The sequence below is a fragment of the Lepisosteus platostomus genome, chromosome 18 (assembly GCF_059453375.1).
Source record: "Lepisosteus platostomus isolate fLepPlt1 chromosome 18, fLepPlt1.hap1, whole genome shotgun sequence".
NCBI classification, from domain to species: domain Eukaryota; kingdom Metazoa; phylum Chordata; class Actinopteri; order Semionotiformes; family Lepisosteidae; genus Lepisosteus; species Lepisosteus platostomus.
Genome location: NC_142628.1, coordinates 5,387,378 through 5,408,345, shown reverse-complemented (window position 1 = coordinate 5,408,345; position 20,968 = coordinate 5,387,378). Strand labels below are relative to the sequence as shown.

At 37.5% G+C, this 20,968-nt stretch overlaps 1 protein-coding gene across 4 annotated transcripts; it reads left to right on the top strand.

Moving 5' to 3' along the window:
• Positions 1 to 43: 43 nt before the first annotated feature.
• Positions 44 to 13,653, top strand: syt8 (synaptotagmin VIII). 4 transcript variants are annotated; one of them, XM_088611182.1, is made up of 10 exons: positions 44 to 251; positions 6,143 to 6,296; positions 8,218 to 8,371; positions 8,583 to 8,755; positions 9,596 to 9,691; positions 10,013 to 10,180; positions 11,287 to 11,454; positions 11,914 to 12,031; positions 12,373 to 12,506; positions 12,674 to 13,653. In XM_088611182.1, exons 3-10 carry the CDS (start codon positions 8,242 to 8,244, stop codon positions 12,911 to 12,913), a joined length of 1,227 nt encoding a protein of 408 aa, XP_088467308.1. In that variant the 5' UTR covers positions 44 to 251; positions 6,143 to 6,296; positions 8,218 to 8,241; the 3' UTR covers positions 12,914 to 13,653. The 4 variants fall into 4 exon arrangements, with proteins under 4 accessions (XP_088467308.1, XP_088467307.1, XP_088467309.1 ...); XM_088611181.1 differs by having other exon boundaries at positions 6,143 to 6,351; XM_088611183.1 differs by lacking the exon at positions 6,143 to 6,296.
• The last annotated feature ends 7,315 nt before the right edge of the window (positions 13,654 to 20,968 follow it).

Genomic DNA, 20,968 nt, shown 5'->3' with positions numbered 1-20,968 from the left:
ATGAATATTTAAGGTGAGGTGTGGCTAGGACTGTTCTGTTACACTTGTGCAATATAAGGGTTTCTTGAGTTGACAACCTTGTTTGGTGCCCGTTAAGCCTTGGTAACAATTCACAATGTTTATTGTGAAGGAGACAAGAGAAGCTTTGAAGCACAGAGAGATAGCCTGAAACCATCATTCATGAGCTAATTTGTTTCAGGGAGGCATCTTGGCCTCAGTCTGCAACACTTGTGTTATTCTTCAGAAGCTAGGTAAGAAACTTAAGTGATCTTTTTTAATTAATTCACTTTGTTTTAAGAGCCAAGAGCTCCCACCTTTTGTCTTGTTGCCAAAGGGTTGTGGGCATGTGAAGCAATCTACTCAGCCATGTTGCTGAAGCTGATACCCTGGCTACTTTCAAGAAAAGTATGGATTAGATTCTTGGAGCCATTAACTTCTAAGGACCAAACAGACTAGATGGGTTGAATTGCTTCTTCTTGTTTGTAAAGTGTCTCATGTTCTTTCTACAGCACCTCTCCCTAGGCTAAGTAGCCAAGAAAGCTGTCTCTGTTTATTGGTTTTTGAGTTTATGGTGTTGGCTTTCACTATTAGATCATTTGAAATATTTGTAGTTGTGAGCACTTAGGAAATGTATTATCTGGTTCTTGAAAATGTATAATTAGACTGGTTTAACATCACTTGTTTGAAAAAAGAAAACTGCAGTATGTGGGATAGCTGATGTACTAAAGTAGAAAAGTGTGTATTCAGAGGCATTTAAATCAGAGAACAAACAAGTAATTTTGTTTGCATTTAAAGTCTTTGTTTTCCACACATTGTTTCCAAGCCACAGTAGTACAATTCTAAAACAAATACCGCCAAACACTATTTGAACATTGTATGCAAACAAATAAACAAACATTTTAATTTAGTACTTCTAATAACTAAATGCAGTTGGAATATTTCAGACTCATCATTACTATGATTTATGATGTCTGTGAAGATGTAATTTCATACACTGTCTGTACAGTAGCTTTAATTTTTCTGACTTCATAGAACCAAAGTTTGGCATTTAATGCTTTAAAAACGGTATAAATAACATTAATGACTCAAGAAAGAAAAAAAGAAATATATTTTACAGTCAAGATAATTTTTACTAAAAAAGGTGCTTTCCCTTACATCTTTGAAAAAAGCTCACATCATGTCAAGACCATGGATGTATAAGTCACAAGGTCTCATGACAGCACATCCTCTGGTTTTCTGAATGAGATATTAAAATGTAATTATAATAAAGTACATTTGTACGCGAATCCATATCTTTTAAAATGACATAGTTTTCCACCTGTTGTCACCTTGATTGTGTCTGTATCTGATGTTAATAAAAGAACAAGCAAATGTTTCACGGCAGAAAGTTTTGCAGGGGCTGCTGCTATTTAAAATGAAATCTGAAACGTATGTCAGGTTATTATTATCCGAATGCTTTGTTTCCTCTAGGCCTCCAAAGAATAAGTGTGTGTTCATAACTGAGAATGGTTGTGCAGTTGCCAACAGAGACAATGGAATGTAACTTAACTCTTCTTAATTTTTCTTATAATTGTTCTCTGTGTGGCTGAATTGTTAAGAGTATATAGTCAAGCATTTGAGATGAATGTCTAAAATGGGTGAACATTTAATAAAAATAACTTCTGCTGTCAATTCAGAAAACGTTGGGCATTTAAGTTTGGGGAAACTTGAGATATTCTTTTTCTAACAATAAAAGTGGTAAATAACTGAATGTGTTTCTGGAATTAGTTTTCTTCCTATTTGTGGCAAAACTGGCTTCTGCTGCCCCTGTAATAAAGGGAAATATTTACATACAGGAGGTGAAATGCAGTGCACTTCATGTTTTGAGACAAGTCAGTTTTTTTGGAGTAGGTGGTCGGGTATGTATACATTTTGCATTTAAAATTTGAAAGCTAATTTGGTTTATGTTTGTCTTGGTAATGAGAATCAGGTTTTTAAAAATGGCTTCTGGTCATGTCTGCAGAGCTGTGGCAGAAGAGTTGTGTGTGCTCAAGGTGTCTGAAGTGAATTTAAGATCAGGTTCGGAAATGCTTAAAATATGCAATGACTTATTATACATTTGACTACAGATTCCAAAATAGGATGTAATATAACACCAAACATATGTGGGTGTGTTTTTAAATATCTCTAAAATGGTCATTTGTACTATATGCTCAGAAAACTACTTCCCCTGCTAAAATGATTGACTTTATGGAGATAACGACAGCCTGGCTAATCTGTTTTGGTAAGGACAACTTCCTTTCAATGCAATAAATTCGACTCGGACCTCAAAACAACTTTGCAGGATTTTTTTTTTTTATTCTCTATAGATCGGATATACTCGACGGCTGAATTTTGGGGGTTTCATGGTTGAGCGGCCCTCTAGTGGTCAAGATTGTAAGCACAGAATGATGTTGTGCGGAATTACAGTGCTACAAGATGCGCTTGAAGTGAACCACATAGAACTTGGCAGACTTGCTCAGAATGCAATGTGGACTCGTGCCTTAGGTCAGAGCAAGACTGTGTTCCGCCAGAAATATTTAGTATTTGCGGGTGGAGTCCGAGGTCAGTCTGAATACAGTGTTACCACTAAGGTCTCTTGACCGTATTTAATTTATTTGTAATAACGTACAGAAGTACACAAGGTTGAAAAAGATTTGTTCTCGTTATTAGGGATGCTGTAGAACATAAATCAAAGATTACTGTATTTTAGAGGCTTTGTCTGGTAGATCTGACTTAGTTATTCTGCAGGCAATCGTCAGAAACGCTCCTCTGGTTCTGGAGCACAGGAATTAGAAATCTAATGTGAAAACTAATTTAGAAACCAAATATGTAAAATGTGACGTGAAATCTCTATCCTTCAGTTACAGAATGGCAATTAATTCCTTTTTATTTATTTGTGCATCTGGGATGTGGTTGATTTCTAAACTAAACTGTGAACCCCAAAACTGTGAAAACACAAAATAAATTAAGAACAAATTAGACTATAAAAACATATCTGCTGCTTGTACTGTTGACCCCTAAGAGTGAAGGTGTGTAGGACTTGCATTATGCTTTTGAAGGTGCTTTAATGTGAAATCTGGCAGGGATATTACACTGTTTACACTGTTTTCAAGTGTGTCCACCCAAGAACTCCAGATGAAACAACTAGAAGGCATTTACACTTGTCATTGCAATAAAAACCTAAAGTAGGCCCTCCTTCTTTCTCATTATAGTGAAACAGACTACACCTTACATTATACTATTATGGAAAACTTTATCAACTGTAGGAATTACTGAGCAATCTAAAGGTACTCTAGGTTTATCATTTTAAACACAACAGCACTGCCTCTCTTTCATGTCCTCAATGCAGGGCACTAGAAGACTGTGGAAAAAAAAACAGATTTGGTGATTTTGCAGTTTGTTTTATATACAGTATGTAGCTTTATATTTGTAGCATTTCTGGTTCTCTGCTGAAGTTACTTATTTGACAGTTTCTGTACTGTGCAGTCACCAGTGTGACGATATCTAGGACTCATTATCTGTAACTAGAAAATATCTATAACTAAGAAATTATGCCTTAGAACCAATGAAAAGTACAGTTAATTGCAGGAACCTTCCTCCATGTTCTTGTAAAGTTCCTATTCCCTTTGTGAAGCATTTAGAATGATGTGTTCCTGCCCCTTGTTGTCATTTTTTACTTTAAACACTTAAAAATTAAACCTTTAGTACTATTTGGGGTTCAGCATACCTGTGTTGGAAGACTCACTTAATCTGTTTCATATCTCCTTCACACATATTTCTCTCACAATACTGGCCAGGAGCATTTGTCTCCTCTGCCTAGTGGCCACATTTGTCTAATATGTTGTGACCTCTTGCCTACAAGTGACACTTCTTGTGTTCAGAGAACACAGGTATATTACACATACATGTAAAACACAATTGTCTGTGGGCTAGATGACTCACAGCAGTGAGTGCAATAATAGGTGCAATCTGCATGTTTTATTTAAACAAGGAATAGTAGAAATAGAATTCAAATATGAAAGGTAGACTGAGAGCCTCTTGTAGCACTTAGCATTTTAATATTGTTTTTCCAGTTACCTCATTTTGGAGATGGTACAAACAGCTATGTAGTTGCCATAAAACCTGTTTGTTAGACTAGCTCTTTTGACCTGCAGGTGTTGTTATCTTCAAAATATAAATATAAGACCAGAATTTCAATGGGTAAAAACATTGTCGTGAAACATAAATGCAAACTGTACAACTGTACAAAGCTGTCATTATATTTGACTAAACCTTGCCTAGTTAGTGAAGCTGTTGGTTAAAGGACTGCCCTTTGTGGTTTCTGAAGTGGGGCAAAGGTGGTCACTGAATGAAGTTTCATACAGAAGTTTGGGAGGAGGTCAAAATCTAATCTCACCCAATACCGTTTATATACTGTATGTATAAATATTGTATAATAAATATGTATAAAGGGAAGTTATCCCAATGAAGTTCATTTTTTCAATCACTACTCTTCTCCTCCTTAAGTAGGCAACATTAACTAGATCTGTACCACACTGGGGGGATATTTCTTTTTAACTGTTTTTAAAAGGTCTTAAGAAAACTAACTAATATCAAATGCATCCTAGAGAAAATGAAGTTAATAAACCAGAGGAAACCATTTTCCCCAGCTTTGTCATTGCCTCAGTGAATTCTATCACCACAGAAATGGACGTCTGAATAAAACTAACTGCAAAGATGGTCTGGTATTGTTTTGGAAGATTGTGTGATTCTAAAGACACAAATACATTTGTACCTAAGTGGGGAAATAGAGAACCTAACAGAACAGAGTGTGTGCTGCGTCAATCAAGTTATGTTTAAATAATTGAATTTAAATTTTAAAAAAAAGAAAAAAAAGATAAATGTTGTACCAAGGAAATATTGGTGTATGTTTCAATGGATCAAAATGGCCAGGATAAGGATTACCTGTAAAGCAACCAGAAGAAATCAAGCAGTAAGTGAAGCTAAGCTAGATGAGGACAGTTCTGAAAAGTTCTGAAAAGAATTGTGGGATAGTCTGAAAATGGACGTTACGAGTGGAGAATGTGTCTATACTCTGTATATATAAAACATTACATAACCAATTCAAAAACTAAAGACATTCTGTCCTTTTCAATGGAACATACTCTCCCCCAGATTTGCTAAATCAAAGAATGACATAAGAATGTAAATTTAATGAAGGGGTGTGTGGTGCATGTTTTATCAGTCTTTTTTTTAAATGGGTGGGTTTCTGTGCTTCATTGTCTTGTGAGTCTATGATGAGAGTGACAGGTTTATACTCAAGAAAAAAATAATTGTCCGAGGGACAAAGGTAGGGCTGTGATATACACGCTCATGATAGACCATATGGACACAGTGGGCTCTATAGTCAAGAAATCAAGTAGTATTTGTGGCAAAAACATCTCAAAGTTGAGAGCAATTTTCCTATTGGATTAAAAAAGATGTAATAGGGCTGCTTCAGATCACTAGAAGTTGTTGCTTCTTTCTAAATCGCAGACAATGCCTACAATATTGTGCTGCTCATACAGTAACTGGAAGTTGTGTGTATGTGATGAAATAAATTGCAGGTTTTACACGTTACTGTTTACGTTTTTCTTTCATTGTGGTTTGAAATGCACTCATCAATGTCGATTCTTTCTAACCCCAGGATATAAAAATAATGTTGCAGTTCCCCTGTAAGTTATTTAAAATCCTATTTTCTCAGAACAGAATTTCTCAGTGTTTGTTTTTCTCCCATGTCTGCCTGGCCTTCCTGGCTTTTTATTCTCTTTATTTTTTCTTCTGTGTAATGTGCTTTTATGTGTAATATGTATATTACTTTGAGCTAATTGCTTATAAGAAGATTTTAGTGTGGATTGCATCCTCCTTCTCACAAGAGCTAGATGTCATTGCTATTCTGGTGATTCAGTATAGATGTACAGTACAGTGTGCATATCTCAGATAAGGGAGTCATGACATGACAGGGGTTATAAAAAGCAACAATAGTAATTATTTTAGAAGCATATCAGCTTTACACGACTGAAAAGAGATTTAAGTCACTACTGTGAAGCCACTGTGTGCAGTTGTAAAGTCCCATTAGCACAGTGCAGTTTGTTTTCCACAGATTTCAAGAAGTTTCATTGTGCTGAAGTATGGGCTGCATTGCCAGCCACTTACCAGCTCCTCACAAGAGGAAATCACTTCCTTCCTTGTTGCCTGATCCCTGTGATGTAGAAGTCCGCCGAACAATATAGAGGCCAGCCAGGTCCCGAGACCCAGTAAGATATACTGCCGGCCTTCTGCGCTCCTCTACATTAGTCTGTTTTTGAACAAGTAAGTGAATGTTTCAAATTATTAGGATTAATCAGTGGCCAGATGTAAACGTGTGGGGAAATGAATATAGTTTTATTAATTTTGTATACAGAAGATGTGGTATGACCTGTCATTACTGTACAATTGGTGGACTTGATGAACTTCTTAATTTCATTGAATGTTTTAGTTTTGCCAGACCTGCACATTCATCTACTGAACTGACCTCTATAGAGTTTCATTTTTCTCTTTCGAGCCACATGGTGATACCAGCGTGTTTTTACAAATTACTTTTATTTTTGTACCACTGAAGATGGAAACTTTTTGTTCCTGTGTCTCAAGTACAATGTGTTGTAAGGTCCTATATATTGTTTCACATACCTGTGGGTACAGTAGTGGATAAATGTATGAAGTATGAATTATTTTGTTTGGTTGGATGGTGGTTTTGTCAGGTAAATCTGAATTTAATTTCAGCTAAGCTTTTATATAGTGTGTGTGAATAAAGATTTGAATCAATTGGTACATACAGTATTTTATATGATGCCAGTTCCCATCTTGTCCTGAAACACTGAAGTCCTGGATGACTGGGGCTTGACTAGAATTGCTAGAAGTGTAAAGGACATTTTGAAAAGCAATGACTAATCTGGATTTCCAATATCATGGATAAATACAGTACAGAAGCAGTACACACAATAAATAGGGTTTTGGAATGCCCATTTTGCTACTTAATTATAGTAAAAGCGGAAGGACATTTTGCATTCATTTGTATGTAGCAGTGAGAGAAGGAAAAGTATTGAAGTTTGACACACACCCTGTTTAAACAGCCAACAAGCACAGCTGGCAGCTCTCCATGTTGTTGTTTATCCTTGGAGGGGACAAAGCTTCCTGTCAGTGTCAATTCTCTTTGACGGCAACAGTGTTTGAAAGTAAATACTGCAAATAAAATCCCACTACAGGAGCTGTTGCTGTGAAAGTGGGGAGTTTAAGCGCATTTTTGCTTCTGGGTTCTTGCCGAGAATTCAGCTGTGCCACATTTCTTTACCACAGTTGTAAAAAGTAGTTCTAGTTGTATTGTTGTATTTAGCATTCTTTACATTTGGGAGAAAAGGTTTTATCAGCATGTACTGTATCGGTTTCAGAAATTTCAGCAAGAGTTAGAGAACACCTACAGGTATATTGATAAGAGGTTAAAATGTGCTTTGATTAATAATCACTATAACTAGAAAGCATTTATTATCCAAAGGAATTCCAAACAGCATCGTACACATGAGGGAACACACTTCAGAAGTGGTAGTTTGTGTCACAACAAGACATGGCTATAGAAATCTTAATCCATGAGAATTTATTTATTACATTCATAGCTAAGCAGTGAATTGATTCTAACCATTAGAGTGTTAGTGGACTGTAATTGAATTTACTGTAGTATAATTAGAAACACCCATTAGAGATCAATGAAATTGTTTCTGGTAGAACTTATCTGATATTTTTGTCTTGTTTGTTATTTTTACAATATTTTGTATTGTAAACTGATTCAGTTCCCACTGGATTTTGCTTTACTTTTTCTGACTGAATCTTGCTGTTCCAATACTCTCAGCCTTTTACGGCTTTGTGACTGTTTTTAAGGAGGCCACATTCATAATGTAAGTTATAAAATGTATTGTACTGGTGAGATTATACCCCTGTTAGAATATTAAAAATCAACAGATCCACCATAAATGCTTACAGAACAAGCATTGATGAAAACTTTCCATTTGTTTTCCAGGGATTCTCAGTCTCAGTGGGCACTCTCAGGCCTTAAGGACCTCTAAGATCTCAAAATAATTTTGACTGGGATGGAGCTCAAAATAACTGTAACTGTAAAGGTTTAATCCCAGCGTTGTTTTCTTTCAGGTGTTGTCGTTAAGAGCAGAAATCATGGTTCCGGAAACTGCCTTGTCTAAAAACCAAACTAACACTCATACCACTGTAACACCCTCCATAGCTTTTAACACAACCACCACTGCTGCCCCTGACATCATTACCCAGTGGCTCAACAAGATCCCATGTAAGTAGTGCACTGCCTCTGCCCGTCCTGCCATCTGTCTCCCCTAGTCCTGCAGGATCTCTCTGTGTTCCAGTACAGTCTCGAGTTATTTCTGTCATCCCATTGGATTCTTTTGAAAAGGGGCAGAGAAAAGAAAACATATGGAAAGTGGGTCTTTTATAATGTTTTCACTTACCCCTATGTTTATATTTTTATATGTTTTTTTTTACAGTGCCGAGATGGGCCATTTATGCAATAGCAGCACTGATTGCTCTCGTCTTTGTGATCTGCCTCCTGTGCATTTGCGTAAAGTGCTGCTGCAGAGGGAAGAGGAGGAAGAGGAAGAAGGAAAAGGACGAGCAGATCAGCTTGAAGAGTGTCAGCGGAGCCACCACAGCCGCACTGGTGAGATCAGCGCAGCGCTTCAGCCCCCGCCCTCGGGCCTGTCAAGAACCGGCTGAGGGAGATCCCTGGTTGAGAAATGACTGACTAGTTGTGTTAGATGTGCTGAATGGCCTCCTCTTTCTTGCGTTCTGACCAGGGCTGTGTGCTGTTGAACAGAGTGCGGTGTCTCTCCACTCTTTCAGTGTGACCTTTACTACTGCTCTGCTCTAACTGCACAGCTTTACTGTGGGTCAAGCCCCTGCTGCCTCCTTGGCTTTTAAGCAGCGACGACAGGTTCCTTTTTGTCTCCCTATGCATTGACGTCAGTGTATTGACGGAAGATGCGATGTTTGGGGTAGCTCTCTCGGGCTGAGCAGCAGTCTGAATAAATATGGCTACCATTTGTTTCCCAGTTGTGTTTTGGAAACATCCCACTTTTTGGAATATTCACAATGTGATTATACTGTAGATGCAAATATCTTATGATGCCAGTGTAAGAACCAAAAAAATATCTGCACTACAGTACATTTAATGTACTGATCCTTAATATATAGAGCGTTTTTAAGAACTGTTGGGACAGAATGTTTAAATGATGCCCTTTACACATACAGATTGCAGTGATGTTGATCTCTATGTATCTTTTGGGAGTCCTTCAGGCTTTTGGGAAAAGGTGTGGGAGTCTTCATCAGGGACTTTGTTTCTATGGTGCTATGTTAAAGTGTCCGTTGGAATGGGCAGCTGATATAGACTATGGTTTTCAGTGTCTTGAGAAAATACATTGCTGCTTACTAGCTGTTGCAAAGATGTTAAATTACTGCAGTTAATTCCCAGATTTTAAATGACAAATTGTGTGACTTGCAGGTGCAGCCGGATGTGGATGATATAGACTACGGTTCAGCGGAAAAACCAAAGGGAAGACTGCTGTATTCTCTGGAATACAATACACAGAGCACAGAGGTAGCTTTCCCTATTAAAACTACATACTGTATATCACTGTAATTATTATATTGTTATTATTAATTACCACCTACATTTTAATTTTTATTAATATAGTAGTATATTTGACAATTCCTCAGTATTGATGCTGAAAATTCACATACCAACACCTCATAACCCATAACGGTCTATACAAATATTTGAAATGCCAAAGGTCCAAAATGAAAAATAAAAAAAATCTAACCGATTGCCACGAATTTACAGTTTAATGGAAGGAAAGGCTATCTGGACTCATACAGGCTTACAGCTATGCTTGATGTGTGCATCTCTCTTGGTGCTCAGCTCACTGTAGGTGTGAAGGAGGCAGCAGAGCTAAAAGCCATGGACCTTGGTGGTACGTCTGACCCCTATGTCAAACTCTACCTGCTTCCCAATAAGTCAAAGGTATACGAGACCAAAGTGTTCAGGAAAACTCTCAACCCGGTCTTCAACGAGCAGTTCAAATTCCAGGTAAGAGCCACGCAGTGTTCTCACAGGTATTCATGCCCCAGATAAGGAAATCGTCATTTATTCACAAAACGATTTGATCTATATCCACCGCATTATTTTTCCGAACGGTTGGCCCGGCGGTGCAGTGGTTAGCAGGGTTTCCTCGCAACGCTGGGGTCCTGGGTTAAATTCCTGGGGTGCTGTCCGCGGGACGTTTTTCTTTCAGGTCAGGTTTCCTCCCACAGTCCAGGGACACACAGTAATAGAAGGTGAACTGGCTCCTGGGGGCGCTGGCCCTGGTGTGAGCGTGTTCATGTCTGTGTATGAGTGCCCTGTGACAGGCTGGCGTCACGTCCAAGGAGTATCCTGCCATGTGGCTGTTGCTTGCCTGGCTCCGTTTCAGTTCCCTTGCGACCCTGTACCCTGTACCTGTACCAGATTAGAAAATGGGTGGGTGTTTGAAAAACAGGAGTGTGCTTCCCCAACAAAAGGAGAGAAATAATTAACTTGCTTACAGGGAGTCTTAAATTCAAATTCTGAAAGACTTATTTAAATATTAATTTAATTACTTATTTAGTGAATCATAATTTGGCTCTGTTGCCATATTAAAAATGTTTTTATTTTAATTTTTAAAATCTTATTTAAAACAGAAAATAGAAGCATGTATCACGTTTAATGAAAGGCTTTATTTATGTAAAACCTGTAAGGTGGAGCCCAGAAATGATCAAATTCAGGTGAAAAGGATTAATCGAAAGAGAAGAATTTCATGAAGAATCTGAGCAAATCACAAGTGTAGCTGAAACCAAGAAAATGTACTTAAAAGAAAATATATATTTTTTCCCGTAAATGATTACGCTGTATTGTTATGATAAATACGATGCCACTAACAATACTTATATTTTTTGTTTACTAGAGTACTAATAGATAAAACTGATATGAGATTTTTCACTCCATGTATCCTGCTCAATTACAATCCTGTTAGCTGATCTTGTCTATGTAACGTATTTACCATAATGTCAAACAATTTTTTTTTGGAAATGGCTTTACATTTTATTTTCTATTACACTAGATAGTCTTTATAAAATAAAAGTAATTAATCTATCCCTATTTCTGTTGGTGGAATTCAGGTACCTCATTCTGAGCTCAATGAATCGACGCTGGTAATGCAAGTTTACGACTTCAACAGATTTTCGAAACATGACATCATTGGGGAGCTGAGACTGCAGCTCAGCACTGTTGACTGGAATCATGTGATTGAAGAATGGAAAGACTTAAATAAGGCATCCAAATTTGAGGTAGAAACATTCAGTCCTTGAAACATTTATTTCTTTGTACTTCGGTATAATAAAATAAAAATAATTAATTTTTTTCCTCCCATAAGTGTTTAATTACAGTAACAACCAAGGTTATGCCCTGCAGTAATAATTGTCAGCGCCCGAGCTGGAGGATATGAATAAGAAGTGAAATGTTCTTTGCTTGTTTGCAGCTGTGGGACTTGGTGATAAGGGACCTCTTGTTTACACAAGTAGCCCCTAGTTAACACAGTATTCTACAATTCTGGAGTTTTCTTGTAAACTGCAAATGTAAGAAAGTATGCAGGAAAATAATAAATTTCATTAAAAAGTTCCTTGACTTATCTTGCTAAAAATGGATGAGATACTTCCTGAAAAAAACCTTACAATTTTCTGCATGTATTTTATAATACTGTACAGAGAACATTGTGCACCTAATCATTTCTTTGAATTGTATTACAGCAAGAAAACCTTGGCGATATCTGCTTCTCTTTGCGCTATGTTCCTACTTCCAGCAAACTGACCGTTATCATTCTGGAGGCTAAGAACCTGAAAAAAATGGACACAGGAGGTTTATCAGGTGAATCTAATCAAACTATTGGAAGAGCAGTTTAAGATACACTTGGACATTACTTAACTCTAAGAACATACAGTAAATTACTGGTTGATACGTTAACAGTTATAGATAAATAAGAACGTACACCCCTTTCTTTGGAATTAATTTATCTTAGAGCTCATTTGAAAACTAAGGTGTCAAGTTTGTTTAAGGTAGAACAATTCTGAAACACTTCTTTAAGCTGTCAAGCCTTCTGTACCTTTGTCTTCACGTACTGTAGATATCTACGCATCTAGAAAGATCAAGCTAATCTTAGAAAACGGACTTTATGCGGCATGTTGTCTAACTTTTTGTTTCCTTTTAAGATCCATATGTTAAGGTGCAGTTAATTTTGGACAAGAAGAAGTGGAAGAAAAAGAAAACAACATTGAAAAAGCAAACATTAAACCCATACTTCAATGAATCTTTCACCTTTGAAGTGTCATTTAATCAAATACAAGTAAGATTCACAGCAGTCTGTCTTTACGCTGTATTTAATACTTCATCAATGGTACAAACCCATGTGCTGCAATTACTATATTTGTGCTGTACGTGTTGGTAATACTGAGATGCTTAAAATGCATTTTTTTAAAACATTCCAGTGAAAGAATCATATTTCTTTTCCAGAAAGTTCAGTTGGTGATCTCTGTGTGGGACCATGACAAGATGACTAAAAATGAAGCAATTGGCAAGATTTTCCTAGGCTGCGATGCCACAGGAAACCAGCTTCGCCACTGGGCAGACATGCTGTCTAACCCTCGGAGACCAGTAGCCCAGTGGCACTCCTTGCAGTCCGCAGAGCAAGTTGATTCTACCTTGGCATTGAAGCACACCTTGAAAATACCATTTGCAAACAAAAACTTTTAAAGACGGTAGTAGTTCAGGTGGGGAGCTGCGTCAGCATGCGTAGGCTGCAAAGGAACAAGTAATAGGTTTATTCCATGCTGAAAAAAAGAAGAAAGAGAACACACTTTTAAAGACTTGTAGTATATTCAATGGTTTAAGCACATTGTGGCATAACAGATGTCTGTAGGTTTCACTTATATTATTGCTGTCAACATTACGGCAAAGAAGCACATGTTACAAACAAAATAATATACAGTCTGTCTGTCAGCAAGGTGCACAACTGATTCAAGAAAGCACTTGTCCTGTAATGTGCTCTTAATTTATCTTAACTTTACCAAAGGTGACTGACAGAAGGATTCCTATGTTGCTATCATAAATGAGCACTTTTAATCTTAAGTTCCTTATTAGTTTTTTAGTTCCGTTCATAATATACTTTTTAATTTAAATTCAAACTGTAGTTTGTGTTATGTGTACACACCCTTAACTTTCTTCAGTATAGAACATTCCAAGGTGAGATAAAACCCAGTACTTGACTAAACAGAGGTATAGAGAATCTTTAAAAATATTCACTTTGTTGGATGGTAATTTCTGTTTGCAATGTCAATAGTACACATACTGTATGGAAAGGCACTTGCACTATTACACTAAGAGGGTGTCAGGGGTAATTATGTTGAATGCAAAGGTTAATATATTTCATATTCATTTGCCATTGATTGTAGATTCTCACAACAGAGCCTGTTAATAAAATCTATGCAACAAAATTCTAAAGTCTGAGAAGAATCACTAGAAACACAAATGATAGTGCGAGACAGCTATAAAATGCAGTAAGAGATACAATTATTTTTATTAAAAAATACAGATAGAGCACATCAATACTGGTTTCCTGAACTCCTGAATTCTTTATGACAGAGTTTCTGCTAATCAAAGCAACATATTTTATAGACTTTATTTTCAGTTTTTATGAAGCATCAGAGCACATCAGAGAGGTAGAGAGTTCAATGGTGCTTTTTCTCCCATTAGCGCAGGGCAGAATTCCTTCATCCTTGGTTTTGTGAATCGCGGCTCACACCTTGAGAATGGCCGGGGGAGGAGGAAGTGGCATCTTGCTGATTAGAGTGCTTTGAAGAGGTTTTCGTGTAAGAGGTGGATGGTCACGAAGTGATGATTGAGGTCACAAAAGGTGAAAGAGAAGACAACATTTCTACAAATGCGAAGTTGGCTCTGTAAAGGATCAGAAATTCATTTCAGCCCATCTAGCTTGTTGGTTTTTTTAGAAGGCAAGTGATCCAAACATTCCAGTTGTTCCATTCCATCAAAATATACCGGATATCGGGGACAGATCCAGCACTGCTGGGGGAAATACTTGTAACCTCCACAAAAAAGGAGGAAAAGTGTTGAGTCCTTAACAGATCCATAGCAGAACCTTTAAAATACTTTAAATCAGCGACATTAAGTGTTTTGAATGTTCCAGACTAATTTGGAGTCAATTGTGTAACTGCTTGAAGACAAGGTTATTGAAATAGTGCCGAGGCAGTGTTAGGAAAAGTCTTCTCGTGCTGTGTCCTCAACATCGAAAATTGGACCAATTTTGTCGTTTTCCCTTGCCTAATACGGTTGTCTATCAAAAAGGCAAAAATTAAAAGTTTCAAAAATCACTTTCTACATGCTAATCTGTCCCATTGTTGACATTTAAATCCATACAAATTGATAGGTCATGTCCAATTGATAACTTTAGCCATACTTCAATGATCAGAGTAGTCCTAACCTGTAAGCACCATATTACACATAAAAAAATCATACTGAAATATTAACACAAATCCTCAGCAGATACCTTTAAAACTTTTTAAAACTGCTGTGTTATATGCTTTGAAGATTTTTGACTATTTTTGTGTTATTAATATAACTTAATGCAGTAAACTTTTTGTTTTGTTGTTTTCCTGACAATGAAAAGTTCCCAATTTTTTTTAGTTTTTATGTTTTTAAAACAAACTTTATATATGTTAATATCTCTCATTTTTTTCTTTTGAAACCAAACAACATGCTAATTTGAGTAGAACACCATTTTAGTAGAAATTAATCATTAAAGAGGAAAAAATTAATGAATTTAGGCATAGAAGTCACAATGTTGAAACAACCGGCCAAACCTAACACTTGGATTTTGAATGGTAGTGTGCAATGATAATCTGAACCATGAGCTTTCATCCACTACCTCAGAGAGAAAATCCATCACTCAGTCAGGCTTCTGTGACTGCAAAGATGCAACCTTTATGAAGTGAGTCATCCTGTCAGGCCTGCAGCTGCTCTGATCTTCAGAACACTCTGTTCGCCCACACTGACCTGGAAAATGACAAGGAACCTGCTGCTTGTCCTTGTCAGAAACATCTGTCTGCCCAGCAGCAGCCTGCTGAATTCCAGTGGAGTGGGAGAGGAGTAGCCTGAGGATCAGGAGGCCACAGCGGAGTTGCATATTTTAAATGTAATGGTTGATAAATTTGCATTTGATATACAACACCTTTTAAAATATAAACATTCGAGTCCAGGCTCCAGGCTATAACTGCTCAAAGACGTTTTGAAGAAAAATAGGAGCAGTCATGAAATATGTTAGGGAAAAGAATAAGACAACACGGGGTGTTGGAGTAATCCTAGAATTTGTTTTCAAGTCCTTATTTTCAGGTCTCAAGATCCACATGGGCCCATACCACAGTGTCGAGCAGAGACCAGTCTAGACATCACACTCGCTTCGTTTACAAATCCATCCATTCGATAACCACTCCTCCCATTCAGTCCTAGTGGGAGCCAGAGCCTGACAAGCAATGGGCAGGATACATCCTGGACGGGACGTCAGTCCATCGCAGGGCACACACAGACACAGGCACACTCACTCCGGGGCCAGTGAGCCCATCAGCACGTTTTTACTCTGTGGGAGTTAACTGGAGAAGAAGGGTAAAATTTTCACAGTTCCAAAGGATGGGAATAAACATTTGGAGTGGATACAATAAGTCCAAGCAGGGAGACTTTTTAAATTAGTGAATAATTTCAATGCAAATAAAAAAAGAACACTACATGGCTATCTCTTTTGTTTTCTAGTTTAAAATATAGATGGGCTGAAGTCTTCATGTTTAGGAGGTCACTAGGTACTGGCTTAGTTGTATGTCGGTGATTCCAGAATGCAGTTCACCTACTGCAGATGGTAATAAAAAATACTCCTTTCTTCATTTGTGAGAGGAGATCCGTTTTCTGACATTCTCTTCACATGTAGGTCTCTATACTCAAGCATGGACACACAATTTCTATGTTCTGAGGTCCTAGATCTATGAATGAGCAGCAAATGCTCACACAGTATCATCCTTTAACCGTATTAGGAAATAATTCTCACTCAACCTGAATTTCTCTCAGCAAATCTGTGAAGTGCCATCTAACTCGTTTCCCCCTGGAACCTTTCCTTTCACGACTCGCGTCTCAAGTGTCTGTTTTCTCAGCTTTAGGATCTTGGAGACGAATGCTCTTCAAAAGGAGCCAGACAATGCCCCGATGAAAAGGTACTCTGCTGATGTCTTGGCAACATCTACTGCGCGCCGTTTCCCTCTGAGGATGTGTAGTGGCTTGGCCAGACCTCAGACAGGACCTGACAAATGAAAGGATCCTGCGGTTCTCGCTGTCTTTTAAAATGCAAATGAAGGTGGCAGGCCCACCCACCTGCTTTGTGTAGAAGCTTGCTCCCTCCAGATTTGGACATTAGAGAGCAGCCTCGATTTTCATCAATCAGATGCCTCACATTTTTCATCAGGCCTTTTGTTCATAATTATGTCACGCTCTGATGTCTTGTTGCTGCATAGCAAATAGGTGTCTTTTTTTTTTTCTTTAAATTATTTATCTGACACCCTCTCATTTCTACATTCACCATAAAACAGTGGTATCGTCATCACTAAAAATGTATAAATACAGCATAATTCTGCATAAATGAGTATCATTTTACATGATTTTGCACATTACCGTATGTGAAGGCAGAATTTCCACACCTTACAAAAAAATTGAGACTTTTCTATATTCTGTATTATTTGTAGCTTGTATTAATATAGCTCACGCAAGTATATTCTGTTAATCTTTTATTTTTATTACACTAATATTGCAGAACAATTTAAAATAAAAAGTATTGATTCATCTCTGGAAAAGTAATGACAACCTAACAACCCATTCACAACCTGATTTATTTCATGCATTTTTGTGTGTTTGAGGTTATTATCTAAATACAGTGAAAACATTCTGTAACATGTCTGTTTTACAATTCACTATGAAGGAAATAGACCAGCAGAAACTGGTCTTAACAATAGTAATTGTACTGGACATTCTGATTTGAAGACATTCAGTGATAATCCATAGATGACAGCTTCGCTCCACTGGCTCCTCAGCCAAACATAGATGCCAAATGTCTGAATCTGCAGTTCCTCCCTTACTGAGCAGAATTACTGTTGCAACTACTTCATATGAATAAAATTAAAGAGATATGAATGACATTATGCAATAAATATTTTGTGATTGGATCATTGGATATGATCACCACACTCCCCTCTTAATAGATATTTCCTCACTACCTGGCCATAGAGATGAGGAAGACACTACAATGTACCTCTTTGTACAATGGGCGATGGAGCTATTATTTACTTATTTACTCTGACACAAAGGTTGTTTGCAGTGTCTCACTATAAAGTAAAAAAATCCAAGCATAATATCAGAATGCCAAATGTTTTTATAATGTGGCTCATAATACATAAGACATTAAAGGATTCTTACTTTCATGGAACACAATAACATGTTTCAAATTAATTGTTCAGAATTATTATATTAAGGACAAAAAGGACAATATTCAACATTAGCAGTGTTGGTGGGTCTAAAAAGACAATGCCTTGTGCAAATGAGTTTTAAGTAAGTGTGCTACCATGCAAGATATAGTAAATTTAAAGAGTGGCAACATGTTACAGTACTCTTTAACATCCATCAGTGCTATACTGTAGTTAACACAATCAGTTTGACTTGCTTTGCTTATTAAGTCTTCCTTCTAGGGAAAGTATACCATATGCTACCTAAGCACACTAGAATTAAACAGTGACATCACCCTTGGCTCTGTAACCAGGATACCTTGAAAGGGCTAAAGCTGTCCAATTACAGTGTGCCATAGAGAAGATAGATAAGTAATTGCACTCAATCGTTTCTTCATTAATCTGGTCATACAGAGCAGTCTCACTGCAGTGCTGATAACTGAGAGCTCTATGGTGTGAATGAACCATATGGACATTATCCTACTTAACTGAGCATACCAAGGTGAGGCCATTTTTTATTTTTTTGGTTCAATAATTAAGAAAGTTAAGATGTTTTTTCTGTAGTATTGGTGTACATACTGTAATTGTTGATTAAAGCATGCATTCTAGTTAATGCCGCTTTAGGAAATGCAATCACAAAAATGTCTTGCTACTGACCATTTTAACACAAATTTGAGACTACAGAATTAATTAATCGGCAAAAGCTAATTTGCCAGTATATACAGTATATTGACAATTAATCTACTTGTGTGCTTATATTCTAAATGCATGTATAACTTTACTAGATATGTATTATATTTTATATATATATACTGTATGAGTATGGAACTTTGTAGAAAACAAAATGTGCAGTATTAGAGTATCCCATTTGTTCTAGAATTTTAAAACTGTTATTATAAACATACATTACTATAGGAAGCTTACGGCTATTATTTAAGAAAAAAGTTATTTTTTGTAATTAAAAGTTTTTGTTGTAAATTAATTTGACTAACATCAAATACATTGTTTTTCCTCTGATGGAAAATTCATGTTACAATATAATTAATAGAAAAAATGCACATTTAAAGCTTTACACAAGGCAGTCTTTAACAATAATAACAAGGCTCAGATAAAAGAATTAGATGTAAAAAAACAAATGATAAAGATATTCTTTTCAAATAAAAGGTTTTATTAAAAAAATCATCATAGTCGAAACTGGCTAAATATATTTGGCCTTCTATAAATCACTTTATTCTGTTTCTATGTTTTCATTCTTGATTCTACTGCTACTGCAACTCTTGTGTGCTGCGGCACATCATTAAGATATCCCCCCAAAACAATCACAAAATGTGTGCATTTCTTAATAAGGTGAACTGTGCCTTTATGTTCTTCAAATGTTCTTCAAAATCAACGTTGATAATGACGGTCGAATCTCAGTAGCAGGGAAGGATGAGAAATTCCATGAAAACCTGAGTATAACTCAAGGCATTTTTCATTCTTCTGCACACAATCCTGTTCTAGATACAGCCCACACGAGGTACTGTTCGCTCAGTGTCTGTAAAACCCATTTCAATGTTTGTTTCTTACTCACAGCCTTGAAAAAATGAATAAGTGCTAAACCCCCTTTCTATTTACAGCTTGGCATAAAAACAAAACCCTTTTCAACTCAAAATATTTGACATTTGAAATTCTTTTATATACTGGTATTTTGTAAAGTTCTGGTTACACACTGTTTCCTAACCAATAAAATAAAAAGCAAGGCTCTGTAAACTGTCCTTGAGGTACAGTATATGTTGAATGATTTCCTATAACCAATATTATTACTATTGTGTATATTATTGTACCTATTGCATATATTAAATATGGTATATATTTATAGCAGGTTCACTGACATTGAACAGACATGGCACAGATATGCTAATTATTCTGATGAAAATGTCTAATCAACAGGGTACGGTTAAACAAGAGGTGGTCAACTGTCACAATCACAAGCTGTAAGTGTGAATGACTGGAAAGGATGAAACTGTAAATCTGCAACACATGCTTTGCACTTGGTTACAGATGATGTCTGCTGGCATTCCGTCCCCCTCCTCTCATAAAGCCTCTCTTGCTGACCGGTCTCTGAATCCTAGATGCCACATGCCCTGCCAGTTCAGTGGCCTTCACATCTGGAGAGTAGTTGCAACCTCTCATTTTGTGGCTCTGTGGTTGAGGATCTGCGCCTGTGGCTGGAAGGTTGCCGGTTTATATCCCGTGGCTGGCAGAGGAATCCTACTCCACTGGGGCCCTGAGCAAGGCCCTTAGCCCCAACTGCTCCAGGGGCGCCGTATCAATGGCTGACCCTGCGCTCTGAGCCCCAGCTTCTCTCCCTGTCTGTGTGTCTCATGGAGAGCAGGTTGGGGTATGCGAAAAGACAAATTCCTAATACAAGAAATTGTATATGGCCAATAAAGTGATCTCTTGTCTCTCTCTTATTTTGTGAGAAAGTTGTGGTCACACAAGCAACATAAGGACACGTGTTTCCAGCTGGAATGTTGTCACATCAGCACAAGCCTGCAGCAAGAGCAGCAAGTAAGGTGCCAGGGTGTAATATACAGTGTGTAGAGCCATGCAGTCAAGTTGGCAATCAGACACAACAACAGGTGAACGTCTGGAAGGAGCAGTTAGACGATGGATGGTTGGGTGAATGGTGGGTGAGATTCTCCTATCCTGACCATCACACTTGTATCATCACACCAATCTTGGTGTTAGTGCCAGAGAGTGGCGACTTGTGGTCGCCCAGATCGTAGTCTATGATTAATAAGCTCTGTTTGCCTGCAATATCTTGCTAAGCTAGAGGTAATTAGCTCTCAACCTCTAATGTTGAGTGTCAGTGTGTTGACTTAATCCAGCCTCCAACACAGAAGTGGCACAAATGAATTGTTCTCTTAATAAGTAGGGCATTCTACTTTCTTGATTTTCACCAGGCTTGACATTCAACAGATCAAATCCAGCATTGGGGAAAGTTACTCTTAAGAAGTACAGGATACACGAAAATACATTTTAACATGAAGCTGAGGGAAAATCATTTTAAAACGTAGTAAGGTGTAGAGAATAGTGTAGAGTGTGTAAAGTTACTGTGGCCAGTAAGGGCTCCCCTCTCTCACAGCGACACAGCGCTCACTCTGGCCTCTGGGTGCTCACAGGCGAGCGGCTCTTCTCCAGTCGGGCTGTGGGCGGTGGACTGTGGTGCCTATGAAGTTAAAGGATAAGTGGCCCAGGTGTGAGGTGGGCAGTTCAG

Excerpts from the sequence above, each read along its gene's own strand:
- syt8 (XM_088611183.1), top strand. The coding sequence starts at position 8,242 with ATGGTTCCGGAAACTGCCTTGTCTAAAAACCAAACTAACACTCATACC. Across the intron at positions 10,181-11,286 it reads ACGAGCAGTTCAAATTCCAG|GTACCTCATTCTGAGCTCAA; the intron begins GTAAGAGCCACG and ends GGTGGAATTCAG. Across the intron at positions 11,455-11,913 it reads ATAAGGCATCCAAATTTGAG|CAAGAAAACCTTGGCGATAT; the intron begins GTAGAAACATTC and ends ATTGTATTACAG.